The sequence below is a fragment of the Mustela nivalis genome (genome assembly GCF_964662115.1).
Source record: "Mustela nivalis genome assembly, chromosome: 7".
Classification (NCBI taxonomy): Eukaryota; Metazoa; Chordata; class Mammalia; order Carnivora; family Mustelidae; genus Mustela; species Mustela nivalis.
In genome coordinates, this window is record NC_139026.1 from 39,975,336 (window position 1) to 39,993,956 (window position 18,621).

Genomic DNA, 18,621 nt, shown 5'->3' on the forward strand with positions numbered 1-18,621 from the left:
CTATTGTGAGGACTGATGGGACATTCCATAAATTGTCCGGCCCACTATCAGGCATATAACAAGCCTCTATAAACATTAGTACCCCTTTTCTGCTCTGATTTCTCCTAAATAACATTATTGTGTAATTTTGTCTCATTCTTACATTAAGAGCCTTCTCCAATGTCTATCTAATGAAGTTTGCTTCCACGCATAACCTGACCTAAACCTGCTCCTTTCCATAAACATTATCCTCAAATTATAGTGGTTTACTCACTGGGCATTCTCTGCCAATCATTCATTCAACAAACACTTTTGTCCTTTCTATACTTGAGTCCTATCTGCCCATTGAATACCAACTACTTGGTGAAGTCTCTCCTGAAGGCTCCATTCAAAAAGGATTTCTCTCATCCCTAAAATCGACAAAAATATTGCCCTCAATAGCAATACTATTCATACAATATATTTGCTTGTCTATATTGCTATTCATACTTTTAAAAAAAAATACTCAACTTAAGGTTTAAGTATCTTCTGTTTTTAAAACAGCAGTGCTAACACACTATGAATGTAATATTAAGAACAAATCTCTACCTTAATTTTCCTTGCAACTGGTAGAGTAAGAAAATGAAACAAATGTCCATACTAACATGGTCAAGGAGGCCTTTACTCTTTCAAGAATTTCCTTCAGACCTCCCTAACTGGATGTAAGCTTCTCTTCCTTTTAACCTCCACAACAAATTGTTTATTCTTTTCTTTAACTTCTGAACTGACTCAGGAGTTGGTGAGATTTGGGGGATAAGACATAGCTACAAAAAAATACTGCAATTACATCTTGAAGAGAAAGTATAATGTAATAAACAAAAACAAACAAACAAAAGCTTTGTAGGAGCAAACCTAGATTCAAATTCTGGATTTTGGTACTGGTTAACCATCTGATCATCTAATGAATGTCTTCCACTCTATCTGAGTTTATTTCTCTGTAAATGTGGATAATAAAGCCCTCTTTGAAATGTCATGAGAAAAAAAAGAAATATCCTATAAAGAACAAAGTAGGTACTCAAAATTATTTTCTATAATAATGTAAAGAATCTTCAGTTTACATGGGTAATCAAAGAGGGAAAAAATGAGTGGGCCCGAAACTAACAGTAAAGAGAGAGAAATGACAGTAAAAAGGAGGAGGAAAAGTGAGGTGGCGGACCGAGCTGAAACGAGGCTGGGGAATGCTTAATTGCATGTGATTTGCTGAGCTGTGACAAAATAGAAGCCCCTTTCTTAACTTTAATCTCTTGATTCTCAGTTTCCAAAGCAAAGTGATTCTCTTCATTATTTGGATGAATACCCAGGAAGAATGGAAAAACCAACCATATGAAGAGACACATTAGAAAAGTCAAAGAAAGTAAGAATTCAGAACAAGAAACAGCTAGAGAAATATAGATGGAACTACAATAGAAGAAAAGGCGACAACAATTAAAGACTGGAATGGTTACATAGGCCTTGGAATTGTAAACAGGCCAACTGGATGTGGAAGAACCTTTAATGAAGCAGAGTGTGTCTTTCTAAAGGAGCAAAACTCAATTATCCACTCAAGACGGAGAGACAGATGCCACAAACTGATGGGCAAAAGAAAGACAGGTTCCCTGACAATTTCAAGAAGCCACCCTACCAGCTATGGACTGCTTACTTTCAGATATCCTTTACATGAGAATATAGGCTAAGTGAAATAAGTCAATCAGAGAAAGACAATTATCATATATGATTTTTCTCATATGTGGAATTTAAAAAACAAGACAGAGGATCATAGGGGAAGGGAGGGGAAAAAGAAATTAAGACAAAATCAGAGAGGGAGACAAACCATAAGAGACTCTTAACTAGGGAAAAAACTGAGGGTTGCTGGAGGGGAGGTGTGTGATAGATGGGTAACTAGGTGATGGGCACTAAGGAGGGCACTTGATGTAGTGAACACTGGGTGTTATATGCAATGAATGGAATCACTAAACTTTACCTGAAACTAATTATACAGTATATGTTAATTAACTGAATTTAAGTTTTTAAAAAAGAAAAAGAAATAAACGCCTGTGCTGTTTATCTTATTGTTGAGTTTCCTACTATTTGCAGTAAAATCTGATTATCTCTAATGCAACTTTGTTGGTCACGTCTGCTATTTTCTTAAGTTCTATTTTTTCAGAGTTTATAAAAATCTTTAAATATACTTTTTTGACATTTAAAAATATTCTGAAATGCTGACAAGGCATTCTTTAAATTTGTTTGAAAAAGTTTTTTAATCTGCCAAGTGGCATGTTAAAAACATCCCCTAACTACAACATTGCTTACCACAGAGTCTTATTGGAATATCAGATGTGTGATTGATATGTTTGTTAACCAAAGAGATGAACCAAAATTCTTTTGCAAACAGTATTTATGATGCAAAAGTCTTGGGCCAAGGCCATTTAGCAAAATGGAAGTTTGACTAAACCTGCAGATCAGAGGCATGGTCAGCAGAGAAAAAGGGTCTACCTATTCTTTCGATCTAATCCCAACAAGTTGTAGTGGGTACATGGAACATTAAAACAGAACTTTGTGGCATTTGCTTTTAATTTTTTGCATAAAGTTAAATACTTTTAGTCTTTTGTTAATAATTTATCCTTCCTTTCGTTTACCCTGAATTACTTACATTAGACTGAGGACTATAAGCCTACAATTAACTTTTTAAAATATTCTATTTAGTTATTTGACAGAGAAAGAGATCACAAGTAGGCAGAACGGCAGGCAAAGAGAGAGGGGCGAAGCAGGCTCCCTGCTGAGCAAAGAGCCCAGTGCAATGTGGGGCTTGGTCCCAGGACCCTGAGATCATGACTTTAGCCAAAGGCAGTGACCTAACCCACGGAGCCACCCAGGCATCCCCAAGTAATTATCTTTTAACTGATTTTTCTTGTGTGATTGTCTAAAGTTTTCTTAAAATACAAAAGGAATAATATAACTTTAGAGCTACAAGTACTTTAAAAATCATTCACTCCACACCTTCTGTTTTAAGAGTAAATGATCCAAAAAGTCTAATGAACTTAACTAAATCTTTGTCAGAATAATTCTTCATTGATTGATGATTGATTGATTGATGATTGATTGATTCATTCATTCATCTATTAATCCATTCAACTACTGTTTAATTCTGAGGCATAAGGCATGGGGCAGCGGAAGCTATATCACAGTATAAATAAGACCCTGCCATCTGCATATTTTCAATTCAGGGAGAATAGAAATAAATCATCCAGATAATTAAAATACAATGTAAATAAGTGTGCTTTAACTATTACTACAACCAGAGAATCACAAGAGAGGAAAGGAGAGTAAGGGGTAGCTAGCAAAGACTTTAGGGAAAAATTTGCATTTGGCTGTTCCTTAGAGGACTTGAACAGGTGGAGCTGCACGAATGGAGATTTCAGACCAAAGGGGTGGCTCTCTTTTTAACTTGTAGATGGGATTTCAATACAAAGTTTTTTCTTAAATTATTTTAAAATTGCATTTGTGTGGGAAAGTAAAATCAAAGCAGTCCCTTAACCAGAAGTGAGAACAGCAACTTTGGAAAGCCTGATGTTATACTTAGTGCTGCATTAAAAGGTGATGTTTATCAGGATACAAATGGAGCTCCCTGAAGTTCAGCAACTGAAAGGCCATGCAAGTGTGCATCTGGAGAAAACAACTGCAGTATGGTTTAGAAACCAAGAGCTACGAACCACTGCTCAGAAAATATCGTAAATTAAATGACTGAAAAAGATGTCAGTAATAAGTAAAACAGTAGGGTTTCAATTTACAAGTGAAAATCCAGACAAATGTGCAATATCAAGGAAAATAATATTTCATTTTTGTTCACAGAGCAATGAATTAAGAAGTCTAAGAGACATATATTCAAACAGAAAATGTTTAAAATACAAATGGCATTTAGAAAATGTGACAGCATCTGTATGGATTTTAACAGATAAATCTCCTTCTTTTACATTCTAATATACATGAATAATAGGTCCCTTTTTCTCATATTTGTGACTGTTATGGCTATTAGTAACAAAGGGCTGTCTAAGACTAACAAGGCAATTCATCAATAAATAGTACTGATAACAAACATGCATTTTCAGAGCAATTTGTCAATGACTTTTGCTACAACCATAAATTATCAATACACTTTTACATAAGCTAAATATTTAGCTTTTCAGCTGCACAAACTACTTACTTTTTTATACCGGTGTTCCTCTACCACTCCCCATTTCACAACATGATTTACATTCCACCTACAAGGAAATCTGCATTTTAGCTCTGTAGGTCTGCAAGTTACCTTCGGCTACTAACCTTACTGTCTTCTGTCTCTTTAGCTTTTTCTTGGAGGAGTTTCTTCTCTCCAAATTCACAGGTTGATTTTAATGTGAGTTGACAAGAAAGCATTGAGCTCTCTGTTTCAGTAAGTTCCAAAGGTCCTGAAGAATAGGGCTGTGACCCAGTAGTGCCAAGATTTGGTATCAGAAGAGCAGTATGAACAGGCTTTGACCCAACAGCTGGCTGTCTCAGTTTTGAGGCAACCCCAAGTACAGGCATGGCTTCTATAAAAGTATCTTCTTGCTGCCAAAGAAAATGCTTCTAACCTCAGTCTGGTAGACTCCAACTTTAGTATTTCCAGAACAAATACTTTAAACAAAACTAGCGGTCATCATGATTCAAAAAGAAAAAAAAAAAAAAACCCTAATAATATAACTTCCAGGAAGAGGCAAAACTTCCCTTCATCTTTAGTTAAGTATCTTTCTTTCTTGCTGGCTCAAATGGCTTATATTTTCATCATTCTCTCTCTCCCTCTTAGCCTCGCTCTCTCTCTGTTCAGTGAGTCAGTGCCTATGTAATATTAAATACTCCTTTGGGGAGTAAACTTTTCTTGAAGGTAACTGTTACAAAGCTCCTTCTCTAGGATTAAAGAGCTTCTAGTTATATTTTTTCCTCCCACTACAGCAGTCTGAATCTGAGAGCTGAGAATAAAAAAGAGGAGAGAAACAAAAGGAAAAGTCTTCAGTCCAACTGTCAAGGCAGCCAAAAGACCACAATAGTGGAAGGACAGGAGTTCTTCCTGACTTCAGAAATAACCAGTCTACATTCTCTTTTTAAAGAAAACTGTATTTCCCCCAGTTTAAAAAAAAAAAGAGAGAGAATAGACAGGATTAATGGCCAAAACAAACAGCTGTTGGAAGAACTTTTAGCCCGGAAACAATCTCAGCAATGAAGCTGTTTGTCTGATTTCCAGCTATTTTTCACTACTGACAGCCATGAACCACTGTGCTCATTCTGTTTTTATCCCATGAAATCAGGTTAAATTCATGCCACAGTGCAACTAGCTAAATGTGTTAAATCACTCAGCAGACTATACCTGCCTAGGTTATGAAAATACAGTAAATGTGGATGGCAAGACACTAGATACATAGCAATTATTGTTCTAAATTTAATAACAATAATGGTATTAATATTCACAGCTAACATGTATGTGGAATGTTTTATATAGCAGTTACTTCACATTTCACCAGTCGGACCACGCAAGAATAGGCACACTTATTCTCTCCACTACAGAAAAAGGATAAGACTCAGATTCGTATAAGTAATTTGACCAAAGTCATGCGGTTAAAAAGTGCAAGAGCCTGTACTCTTTAGAGTAACTTAAGAAACCACCTTAGAAATAATTTAAAATAACACTGTTATTCAAGCTCTTTAGGTCCAAACTGAAATCATAATGTACTAAATATCCAAATATATACTCAGTGACTATGAACAATGCTGCTTCTACCCATAAAATTATTTTATTATATTTTGATTATGTTCTATTTCTGGTAAAAACATGTCTAAATCCATAACAAAAGCAAGGGGTAAGTTTTTAAGAAATATCTGAGATGTGTGCAATAATGTCTTTAAAGTAGCTGCACTTAGACAGTGGGTATACCAATAAATTCCTCCATCATTTAGTAAATATATTTATGTGATGGTGTTGAAATTTCAATAGTATTACCTAATAACAAGAATTTATTTCATATCCCTTGAGTTTTTGTTGAAGATTCTAAGACACAGATGTACTCCTTTTTTTTCTTTATTTAGAAAATCTATGTTATAGTCATGAAATATTTTAAGAATTAGTAATATTACAAGTGACGTTCCTAGAAAAATGAGTGGACATTTAATGGACATTCAATAAATAATAGCAATTATAAGAATCATAGCTATTATTGTAGAAAATAATCTCTTTATAGTAAGAAATTATTTTTCTACTGCTTCCAACTCTATAAATTATTTTGTAGTTTTAGGTAAGAAGCAGTAATTTACAGATAAAAGCTAATAATTAATGTCGAATTTGTATCTTCTTTTGATATAAACATGGAAGAAACTCAAATACAAATTAGAAATCTTGCCAACTGTAAAAAAGAAAGTAACTCAAGTGGGATTTACTCAATTGTATTGTAAGAAACAAACACAACACCAGAGGCAAGAAAGACATGATCACTCTGAGGAAGTAAGTTACTTTGTAATTAACAAGCCATTAATACACCATCCCTTACAGAGACTGAAAGATATTGCAAAGCAGGATATACTCATGTTCCTAAAATGGGATTTAAAGTATTTGAGAAGACACATGCATCCTGCAATCCCCACATAGCAAACAAAATGGCATACCCAAAATAATAGAACTTGGGGGGGAAATAACTTCTGGGAAGACCACCAAAAACATGCAACTTTGGGAACAGATCACTAGTAAACATAATATTTGTACCTTGGAAGATGATCTGGACCACCCAAGCAAGAAGGTCACCCCAGAGCCTAAAAACATACAAGCAAACAAACAAAAAACAAAGCAAACAACAATGCTCCACAATTGAGGGGGAATGACTGGCAATATGTTAATTAGAATTGGCAGGAAAAAGAGCACCTGGGTGGCTCAGTGGGTTAAAGCCTCTGCCTTCAGCTCAGGTCATGATCACAGGGTCTTGGGATCGAGCCCCTCATTGGGCTCCTTGCTCAGTGGGGAGTCTGCTTCCCCCGCTCTCTCTGCCTGCCTCTCTGCCTATTTGTGATTTCTGTCTATCAAATAAATAAATAAAATCTTAAAAAAGAGAAAAAGAATTGGCAGGAAAAATCCAGCTGGAAGGCAAACTCTGAGCCAATAGGCTTGCCACTGAAATGGGCACAGGGTGGGGGGCAATGCAACTGCAAATATTTAAGAGCCACATTAAAACAAGGGATATGTTCCTTTGGTCATGGAGCCCCTGATATTGGTACTTGGCTTTATTTTTAATTTTCTTAAAACCAAGAGGGCCCCCACTGACTATTTAGATCAAAGCTGGGGGCTTTCTTTTTCCACTCAAGGTTATAATTCAATTCTGACTATTCTGCCAACTTGGGGGCATAAATCACATATAAAGCTTTGCAACTTCTACATTACACTAACATGATTCTATTTACCAATTGCAGGTGAGCTAATTGGTATTTTAGAAACATATGCCAGAGCAGAACACACTGTATATAATCAAATTGAAAAAAGCAAAAACAATAAGAACAGTGCTTACAGTCAGTAAGATGTCTTTTCACTTTGAAACACCTTTTGCTTATTGGATAATATCATTTCACTGAAATATAGGCTTGAAAACAATTGCCACTGTTGACCAATTCTACGAAATAACATCTATCACCAAGAGCAATAAAAACTAATTTATTCTAGAGAATTTTTGGTGTGCCAAGAACTGTCATCCCATTCCCTCCTAAAAAACACCACCTTTGAGTAGGTGATGACAAAGGCCTGGAAGAGTTCAACAGTTAGCTTAAAGTCACAGAAAATGGTTTTTATTAATTAGTTGATTTATGTATTTGAGAGAGAGAGAAAGAGAGGACGTGAGCATGTGATAAAGGGAGGAGCAGGAGAGGGGAAGAGGGAGGAAAGAAGAAGCAGGCTCCACACTGAGCACAGTAGGGCTTGACCTCACAACCCTGAGATCATGACCTGAGCCCAAACCAAGTGTCCAATGCTTACCCTACTGAGCCACCCAGATACCCCAGAAAATGGGGTTTATCAAACCAGGTTCAACAAACCATCTCCTACAGTGCTTGCTAAACATAGAGATTACTGGATTCATCCTAAACCCACCACGTAAGAATCATAAGGGCAAGGGAAAAATCTGAGAATAGAATTTAAGTAAACTGATTCTCCTATACACTAAAATTTAAGGTCTATATTTTAGATGATTTGTAAATTGACAGTTCAGGAAACAGATTAAAATTGTACTGCCTAGGGGCACCTGGGTGGCTCAGTGGGTTAAGCCACTGCCTTCTGCTCAGGTCGTGATCTCAGGGTCCTGGGATCGAGCCCCACATCGGGCTCTCTGCTCAGCAAGGAGCCTGCTTCCTCCTCTCTCTCTGCCTGCCTCTCTGCCTGCTTGTCATCTCTCTCTGTCAAATAAATAAATAAAATTTAAAAAAATTTATAAAAAAAAATTGTACTGCCTAGAGTCAAATCTCTATTTCCCCACATATTAGTGTATGAATTTGGAAGTTAGTATACATCAGTTTTACCATCTATAAAATGGGAAAAATAATTTCATTCCTTTTACAATGTTGCTGAGAATTAAAAGAATTAAATATATGAAGTCATTAGTACACGATCTGCCACATAGTAAGTGCTCAGTAAATGTTGGCTATTAACGTTATAAAACATATAATAACCTTAAAAATTATCAAGGTAAGTTAAAGAAGCATTAAGTGACAAATTTGGCCCTGACCATAAAGGTTAACAGAACTGAGCTCAGGGTAAAAGATTGAAAACTTTAAAAAAGATAGATGATTTGTTTTTTCCCTGAAATATACTACCATCTAAAGAAAGCCAAGCTGAGGGATGCTTAGGTGGCTCAGTGGGTTAAAGCCTCTGCCTTCGGCTCAGGTCATGATCCCAGGGTCCTGAAATTGAGCCCCGCATCAGGCTCTCTGCTCAATGAGGAGCCTGCTTCTCCCTCTCTCTCTCTGCCTGCCTCTCTGCCTACTTGTGATCTCTGTCTGTCAAATAAATAAATAAATAAATAAATAAATAAATAAATAAATAAATCTTTAAAGCCAAGCTGAGTTTCAGGCAATAAGAAAATTACAACCTAGCTGAATTATAACATCAGTGAATTTAAAAATAAATAATAACACCATGAAATGGACAATTTGCTATTATTTATTTATAAGAAAGAGAGAAAGAAAAAATAACCAACTACCAAGCAACACTAAGAACATGCTTATAAATGGACAAAATATAAAATATGATTGGCCTCTCAATTCGGAGGTTTGCTAAAATAAAGAGAGTCACATTTCCGTGAAATAAAAATTACACGTAAAATCCAGCAATTCTAAAGAAATAATTCAATGTAACCAGAACTACAGTAAGATGGAAAATTTCCTTCATCCTAAAAAGTTCTCTCCCTGCCAACCCAGGCAACCAAAGAAGTATTTTCTAACATTAGTTTTATTTTTTCTAGGATTCCTTTTAATTGAAATTATGCAGTATTTTAGTGTCTGGTCTTTTTCACTTCACATGATGCTTTTGAGATTTATCCATGTTATGTGGATCAAGGATTCTTCTTTTTGTATGGCTGAGATGTGTTCTACTGTGTGGATATAGCACAACTTGTTTATGCATTCACCAGTCGGAGGATATTGTGAATAAAGGTCTACTAATATTTGAATAGTTTTGTGGTGATATTTATCATATGTTTGCATGGATAAATAACTAGAAAGAAATTGATGGCATATTTGATAAGTAAAGTATTAAATTGTATTAAGAAACTGTTAACCATCTTTCAAACATATCATTTTGACCTACCACTAGAAATAAGCACAAATTTTATTTATAAAATTTTAAACAAATTTTAGTTGCTCCATGTGCTCATCAATACTTCATATTGCAGAACTTTAATTTTAGCAATTCTAGTGAGGTGTAATGGTATATTAGTGCAGTTTTAATTTAAGTTTTTTCTAATAATTTATTTCCATTGAGTGTATTTTCATGTTTATTTGCATGCAATCCATATATCATCTTTGAAATGTCTGTTTAAAATGTTTGCTCTTTTCTTTTAAATCTTACTATTGAGTTTCAATAGCTCTTTACATATTTTGGAAACACGTTTGCTTAGATAGACACTTTAAAAACATTTTCTCCCAGTTTATATAAGGTTCTTAAGAGAAAATGATCCATATATTTCTCACGTTTTTAGTCTTGGCACCAGACACCATAACTGACTTCACTTTTATGCTGAAATATGTTTTCAAGAATTTTTCTTGTTTTCAAGCAAACAGGCATGGAAGATAGAAAAAAATAGGCTTGAAAGATAAAAATGTTGGGCATTTCCCTCTGAAGTAAAGAGTAGTCTTATTTACTGCCTGTTACAAAAAAAGATAATGCCTCCCACAAGCTAAAAATGTCAGTTGCTCACAACTAATTATAAAAGATTTGTGCTTCTTAGGTTCAAAGTTTCTCTTCTATAACCCAATTCAAGGCATGTGCAGACATCCTCTGGTCCTTATCACATTGTCCTGTAGGAATTGGGGCTTGAGGAACTTGCACAAGAAGATGGGATATTCTCCTATTGCTATTACTGTAAGTAATAAATTGACCCTGGTCTCTAAGGGAGGAGTGCAATGTCCTCTGCACTACAAACAGGTAGTGTGTTTCAGCATCTTTTATGAAGATGCAACATGCTAGCTTATTGGCTTGTAAACAGAGTAAAATCACAGACCCTTCATAGCTCTTTACACGCATCTGTTATCTTAATATTGTCTTTTAACAATATTGTCAGTTTTTGCTTTATGTGTTTTAAAGCTTTATTATTGGCCTTATGTACATTAAAGATTATTATTTCCCCTTGATGAATTGACTCCTTTAACATACTTAATGAAAAGTCTTTATTTTATTTGTTAATATTTCTTATTCTGAAGTCTATTTTCACAATGGATGATGATTCTTTTGATTATTGTTTGGTAGAACTTTTCCATCTTTTTACTTTGAATATGTATGTATCTTTACATGTAAAGTGACAGCATATTTTACCCTGTTCTTTGATTGTGTCTGATAATCTATGCCTCTCAAGTGGAGTATTTAAGCCATTTCAAATTCATGTAACTATGAAGATGATTGGTTTAAGTCTACCATATGTCATTATTTTTCTATTTGTTTTTTTGTTTGTTTTTTTTTTTAATTTTTTTTAAATTTTATTTATTTCTTTGACAGAAACAGATCACAAGTAGGCAGAGAGGCAGGCAGAGAGAGGAGGAAGCAGGCTCCCTGCTGAGCAGAGAGCCTGACGCGGGACTTGATCCCAGGACCCTGAGATCATGACCTGAGCCGAAAGCAGAGGCTTTAACCCACTGAGCCACCCAGGCGCCCTTCTATTTGTTCTTTATTGTTTTTCCCCTTTACTGCCTTCTTTGGATCAATTCAATATATTTAAACTAAGTTAGAAATTTTCCTTCAGTATTTTCTTTCAGTATTTTAAAGATGTCTCTGTTTTCAGCGTGCATGGCTTCTAAGAAGTCCATTGTAATTCTCATCTCTGTTCCTCTCTATGTACTGTGACTATTTTATTCAGCTTCTGTTAATTTTTTTCCCTTTCACGCCTTTTTACTATGTTTCTTCTATTTTGTGTTCATTGAACTTCTTTATAGCTTTGTCAAATTGGAGAAATTTTTGACAATTATTTTAAAAAGTATTTGACTACTTCCCTCTTTCTGCGGCTCTCATTACACATGTGTTGGGCCATTTGGTTTTCTTCCATAGGTTACTAATACTCTGTTTATTCTTTTTTTTTTTTTTTTTAAGATATTATCTATTTGAGAGAGTGAGAAAGTATGAAAGGAGAGAGGGTCAGAGGGAGAAGCAGACTCCCCCCTGAGTGGGGAGCCAGATGCAGGACTCCATCCTGGGACTCCGGGATCATGACCTGAACCACTTGATCAACGGAGCCACCCATGTGCCTGCCTGTTTATTCTTTAAATCTTTTTAACTCTGTTATTCATTTTGCAATCAATTAGCTTCTGCCTCTATATTTTCAAGTACACCAGTCTACTTCTACAATATTTAATCCATTGTTAAGCTCATCCAGTGAATTCTATTTCACATAATACATTTTAGTCTCTAGAAGTTCCATTGAGTATCTCTGATAATCGCCCTTTGTCTTCTCATCATATTTATGCTTTCTTCTACCTTCATGAATTTCAGAGCATATTTATAGTAGCTGTTTAACATTCTTGTCCACTGATTTCATCATCTCTGTCATCTTGGGGTGTTTCTATTAATGGATCTTTTTTGCTTCGGGATATGAATCATTGTTACACTACTTTTTGCATGCCTGGTAATTTTTTACTGCATGTTAGACATTTTGAATTATACATTGTTGTGTGTTGGATTTTAAGGTGTGTTTGACTTTGTAACAGTATACAATTAAGTCACTTTTGAAACTTTATTATAAGCTATGTTAAAGAAAGCACAGAGAAGCTTATTGTCTAGAACTAATTTAATACCACTCCTAAAGAAATAAACTTTTTTGAACTCTAACAAATGCCTCACGCCTTACGTGGTTTCTCTACTTTCACAGGGGGAAATCCCAAGTATTCTTAGACTTGTGTGAGTTGTAGGAATTGTTTATCATATGGCTTCTGATGCTTCTTTCCTTGGCCTTTGCTTGTGTCCTCTCAGACATGCACAGTTTTTTCCTCTGTGAAACACTGCGGGAAACATCTAAGTTTTCAGTGTCCATTCTCATTCTCTCATTCTTTCTCTCTCCCATTCATTTTTTTTCTCTCTCTCTCCACAGTTTTTCTTTTATAGTACATTGTCTGAAAAATTTCAGACCTCTATACTACCCTGAACTTTGATTTCAGTCTCTATAACTCAGCATGACTCCTGAATTTTATTTTTCTCCATCTATACCCTGTGATCTGGAGATTATCTCCAGAAATTCAGCTGACACAACAATAGGATTCTCCTTTTATTATCCTTCTCTCAGAAATCACAGAGCTGTGCTACCTTTTGTCCAGAGGCTGAATAATACTGTTTTACACACTCTTGTCCAGTTTCTAGTTGTTTCAGGTATGACAGTGTATCAGATTCCTCTTAGTCTACAATGTCTAGAAGCATTAAGTAAAGTGTTATATTCTTCTTCTTTTTGTTTTGTTTTGTTTTTAAATCCATCCTGAAAACATATTGGGTTAGTTTTTCACATTAGACCTTAAAAACTTCCACTGGTTTTTTTAGTTTTCTTCTTCTAGCTAAGAACTAAACCTTAGGGAAGAAATATTTTGTACTGATGGCTTGCAAAGTGTTTGATTGACTGAATTAGATTGTCTTCCAAATCTAATGAGGAAATATAAATAATAAAAAATATAAGATATAGTGATCATGGAGTTAAAACTATTCTCCAGACTTGTCTTGAAACACTTAAAACACTGAGGTCTATTTTAGAATATCTCTTGCCAGAATCCCTATTGGCATCATTTTTTTTTTTTTTCAGGGATCTGGGAAAAATCTGATACATAGAGAAGTATTAGATGTATAGTATATTTAAGGGGGCAATAAGCCAAGATATGTCTTTATTGTGGTACTGAGAATGGGAAAAGAAGGTAAACCAGCTGTCTAAAACATAAAGGCAAGTGATGAGTATAAAGAAGCCAATAATAAAACAGTTAATGGACATTTGAAAATGCAAACGATGCCCATTCAAATGAGGAACAACTCAGGAAAGGTGGAAGCTGCTTATATCTGCTCTATGGCATACATTTACCATTTTACAGGCTTCCTTACAATATGCTACTGATATAGTTAATTGAGCAAATAAAATTCATCAAATTCAGAAGGCTGCTTAACCATGAAGTATAATGAAAAGCAAATGTAGTGAGCTTTGAAATGGCATTGCATGTTAGACTCTCCCTTTTAGAATATCATCCCCCGGAATCAAAAAAACATACATCTGGAGAAGGGACAGCTATTTTATTAAAACAAAATCTCTTCGATAGTCTTGCCAGATAAATTTCAGTGCTCCAACAAGGCAGTAGACCCTACAAATCTAAAAAAAACATTCAAAAAGGACATTGACAAGTTTTAAAATAGTTATATTTGAAAGAACTGTTCTTGTTGGCATGCATGTACAAAAATACATTGTGTTATAAAGGCAAATAAGGGCATCTCTTAATCCAATTCATGAGAGTTTGCTCCTGGGAAGTGCAGCCAAATAATTTTGGGCATAACAATATATAAAACATTATTTTATAAAAGTATCTTTTTCACTACTGTTCCCTTGCCACTTTTATTACTTTCAGCTAGTTTTGAATATTATATATAAATAACACTTGCTTAAAATAAAAAGGGATGACCCATCAAAATATAACTGCTTAAAAGGTAAAAATAAAAATGTTGCTTGCAAAGGTTGTACACGGTAGTTGTGAAGAATCTGTAGGAATATCACTTGGAATACCGCAATATTCTTATATCCCAAACACCCCAGGGCATGTAATATAACCACTGCCCTTACTCTTTCGGAGTAAAAGTGTTAACTATCCTCTCCTTTATTTAAAAAAAACTGAGGGTGCCTCAGATTTCTTTTAAGAACTGACAAGAAATATTTTCTAAAGTTCTCTTTTTAAGCTACTTATTTTTATGTTTTAACACAGGGTAGCAATACAATCACCTGTGATTTCAACTAAAAAAGTGAATTAAATAAATTGCTGCCTGTGATCAGAAGATATTTCCCTTAGTTCCAGCAAAGGGAATTTTAGATATGCTAACATTCATATCCAATCTACAAGACCACCCAGAAAACCCACTCAAATCAACAGTTTCACAAAGGTGGTCTTTATCGAATCATGCAACATTTTACTGAGAACTCTGGGGATATTTCAAAATAGCTGTGTGCATGGGGCCAAGGAGTGGAGCAGGAGGAAGATATTGAGAGATTCAGCAAGATCTACTTTTATGCAACCTACCTGAAAGCATGGAAAAGAGAATGGGGGATTAGATGTGTGAAAAGAAAAACATGGGGTCTATTGATTAACCTCCTACTATTCTGAGTATATTATTCAGCTGTTTGGTCAGCAACACAAAATTCTGTATGTGTTCTAAGCATCTGTTTAATCCACTGAGCAAAATTAGTGATCCTGGGCCACCACTTGAGGTTGTAGTGCCTTTTACATCTGGAGTGTGGCAGGGCCCAATGTTCTCAGCTACATACAATGACCCTATTTTCAATTGCCCAGAAATAAGATGAGGCCAATAACTGTCAGGAATATCTGTCAGGAATATCTCATCCATTAGATTCAGAAATATATAGAAAATAGACCATCAAGAAAGGCAAGCTTTGAATACATCCCTAGAAGAGAAAATCTGAGTGAATGAATTTGAAGATTTCCTCTTCCTTCTTATCTGCCTTCACCAGAATAATCTTCTTTATGTATTTTCTTTTACTGACATTATTTTTATCCTACTTCGCCATCTGTTTTCTGTGCCAATTAGTTTTCTCAATCAAATGTTGATGTCCAGATATACATTTTATTCACTTCAATATTAGCTAAGTCTCAAGGGTTCCTTTTATTGAAATTTCAGAATGAAAGGATGATTTCTGATAGCAATAGAGACTGTTGTCTAACTCTTTCTTACATATTCTTTGGTTATTGGTTTTATGAACAACATATATGTCAACCTAAAATATCTCCTTCCTGTTCTAAATGCTTAAACAGTGAAAATGACTGAATAGAAAAGCGTAATGTTGAAAAGGTATGACAGATTTCTGTAAAGATGATTTTTAATTCAAGAACTTTTTTTTATCATCATCAAGATAAGATACATAGAATGAGCTTCTTATTTTTAGCAAAGTTGAAATTTTAGACTAAGACTACGATTTCTATTTGTGTTCTTAATCTTTTACCTTGCACTCATATATGCTTGCTAAACTTTTTTACAACATTCTGTTTCTTATATCCCTACAATGCTTCCACAAAATATTTCTAAGCTTTAAAGGGTGGGCAAGGATGAAAATAGAAAAAAAAAAGAAAAAGATAACTAAGCTTAATACCCAAAATTTTAGTCTACATTTCTTATTCAATAGGTACAATTTTTTAATGAATCGGAGAAGTGTACAAACTTAAAAGAAGTGAGAATGAAGAAAATTTTGCTGATAATCTGCTATTTATTAGCTGGTGATAAATAAGATTTTTATCTAATACAAGAGGAAGTTCAACTCTTAGTAACGTCAGATTAAAATTCTCATTATTAGTCAACTCTTGTACATTCAGGATGAGTAGCATATATATACCATAGTTATGTTAGTATTCAGTTCAGGCATAAATGCAAAAGGGAGTGAGGTGAGGAGGAACCACTAAAAATATTTAGAAGATTCCCACTGGTCTCATAAAAAGTTCCCAGATACATCTATTGCTGCCATGAGCTTTCTCTTTGCCAAGTTCTATAATAGCAACAAGAAGCTTTTGAAATCAATCAATTCCACTATCACTGACAGATAGCATCTCAGTCACTGGAAAGGCCTGCAATGGATTTTAGGAATATAGAGGAAATTTGCACAGCCAAAATAAAATGAAATAAAGTACCATTAGATTTGCTGAAATGAGATGGGCTGAAATCTATCAACAATGGGCACAAAACACATAGCATGTGAACCTGGAATATAGAATTAGGAAAATAAGCCATTTGCTAACTTTTAAAATGTTATGACTTTTCATTAATTAAATCTGGCTATTAATGGGTACATTGATTTTCATATTCTTTATCACAAATAAACTAAAATCCCTCACATATATTTCTGAAATGTATAGAATAAAAGCTTCTTCTCTCAAATTCAGGTAGGATACAAGGTAAAATGTCAAAGATGAAAAATAGTCTATTATTTGTCTCCTCTTCCGGAAACACTTGCTGATGGACTCCATCAGATATTAACCTGGATTCTTGCAAATGAAATGTCTTACTCCTGCCTTTCCTAACAGAAGTGTTAATTTTTACATGAGGCCATTGAAAACAAATGGTGTTAACATTCACATACTCTCAATCCTGGGCACAACACAGCCAACTCCCCACACTTTGTGACAAAAAACGGGCAAAAAAAGTAAAACAAAACTCTTTGAAGAAACATAAATGGAAAGTTTCATAATTCTAATTGGATAGGACAGATTCGTCTCCCATAAAGCCAATTTCCTTGTTTCCTATTAAACATTAAAATTGTTAATTAGAAATATATCATTTTCATAGAACAGTTTTAAGAACCATGCCTGAAAGTACATGCGTGCTCCAAGTTTAATTTCTGTAATTCTTTCTGGAATAATGGCATATTTGCATTTTCTACCGTACATACTCCAGATTCTCATGAAACAAGATATTTGGGATTTCTCTGAGAAGAACATTAGGAAAAATAAATTCAATTGTATGTATTACTAAGAGTTATTTAAATTATTAAACTCCCATTTTCATTGAAATTGCTTTTTGTTTATATTTATCAAAAAGGAATCCTTAACTTTCTCCTGCCCCTGTGTTTTCTTGTTGTCTTGCTCTCTTTCTCTCTGTCTCTCTGTCTCTCTCTCTCTCTCTCACACACACACACACACACACACACACACACACACACACACAGCCTGGTCTCCACACATATTTCTTTCACCGCACCTCAGCTACTAATTCACTTGCTTAATGCATCTCACTTAAAAAGTACTTTCTGAAGAGCCTGGAGCTACTAAATGATAAAATCAGATTCTACGGATGTAGGACTCTTCATACTGCTTAGGAAATATGCAAAAATATTGCCTGATCTCTCGAAGATTCTTAGAAACCCATTTCCCCAGTTGAATCTACCGCTGAGGGTTCAACGAAGATAAATGGGAGACGGGTGCTGAGGTTTTCCCCACCAGCTTGCATCCCTCAGCTAGGTTTTAAGAACTATCTTACATAGCAAGCATGTGGAGACCATAACTGCTACAGTGTACATAAACAAGAAAAATAATGAAAATAACACACCATGAAAACTATAATAAAGGTGAAATGACCATTTAATTGCACATCTGGCAATGTGAAGCAGTGAAAAAGAGAAAATGCTTTGCTGGAGAAACCTCAGGAGAGGTTAACATTTGCCTCTGCAGTAAAAAAGCAGAGTGTGGTCTTGACAGGAGTACTAGAACTTTGCAGAGCATTTTAATCAACAAGTAATGCTGTCAAGGACACTTTACAGGGGGAAAAAAAAAAAAAGGAAATAAAGAAAGAAAGAAATTTTTTTTTTTTAAATATTAAGTAAACTCAGCAGCTTTTCCTCTTGAGTTTTTCTCCAGAGGATTTGATTTAAACAAAGCATCTCTGGCAAAGAATAAGGCTTATTATTCCTTCACAGACTACTCAGTGTAAGTGTGAAATTACCAGTAAATCTTAAAGAGGGTAGAGCAATTTCAGGCAATGCTAAACAGGGAGCTCCATTTCCATGAGCTTTAAAATCTGCCTCTTCTCTCTCTGTCCCATTTACGTTTTACTGGGGCCATTTCTTCCTAGGCGTTTGAGACCCTACATAAATTCCAAGAAATGGACCCCCAAAATGTCTACGGTAAACGAGAGTCAAAAAAGAGCCAATC

General features: G+C 34.9%; 1 protein-coding gene across 3 annotated transcripts in view; it reads right to left on the minus strand.

The window, feature by feature from the left end:
• NAV3 (neuron navigator 3) overlaps window positions 1-18,621 on the minus strand; it is an 858,619-nt gene that overhangs the window by 378,704 nt on the left and 461,294 nt on the right. For 2 of the 3 annotated variants that reach the window (XM_082739653.1, XM_082739651.1), the window contains exon 1: window positions 4,315-4,969. The exons of the other annotated variant lie outside the window; for it this stretch is intronic. In XM_082739653.1, the coding sequence (XP_082595779.1) occupies window positions 4,315-4,557 (243 nt within the window). In that variant the 5' untranslated portion in view covers window positions 4,558-4,969. Of the gene's footprint in view, window positions 1-4,314; window positions 4,970-18,621 lie in introns of those variants that run through there. 3 annotated transcript variants of the gene reach the window in all.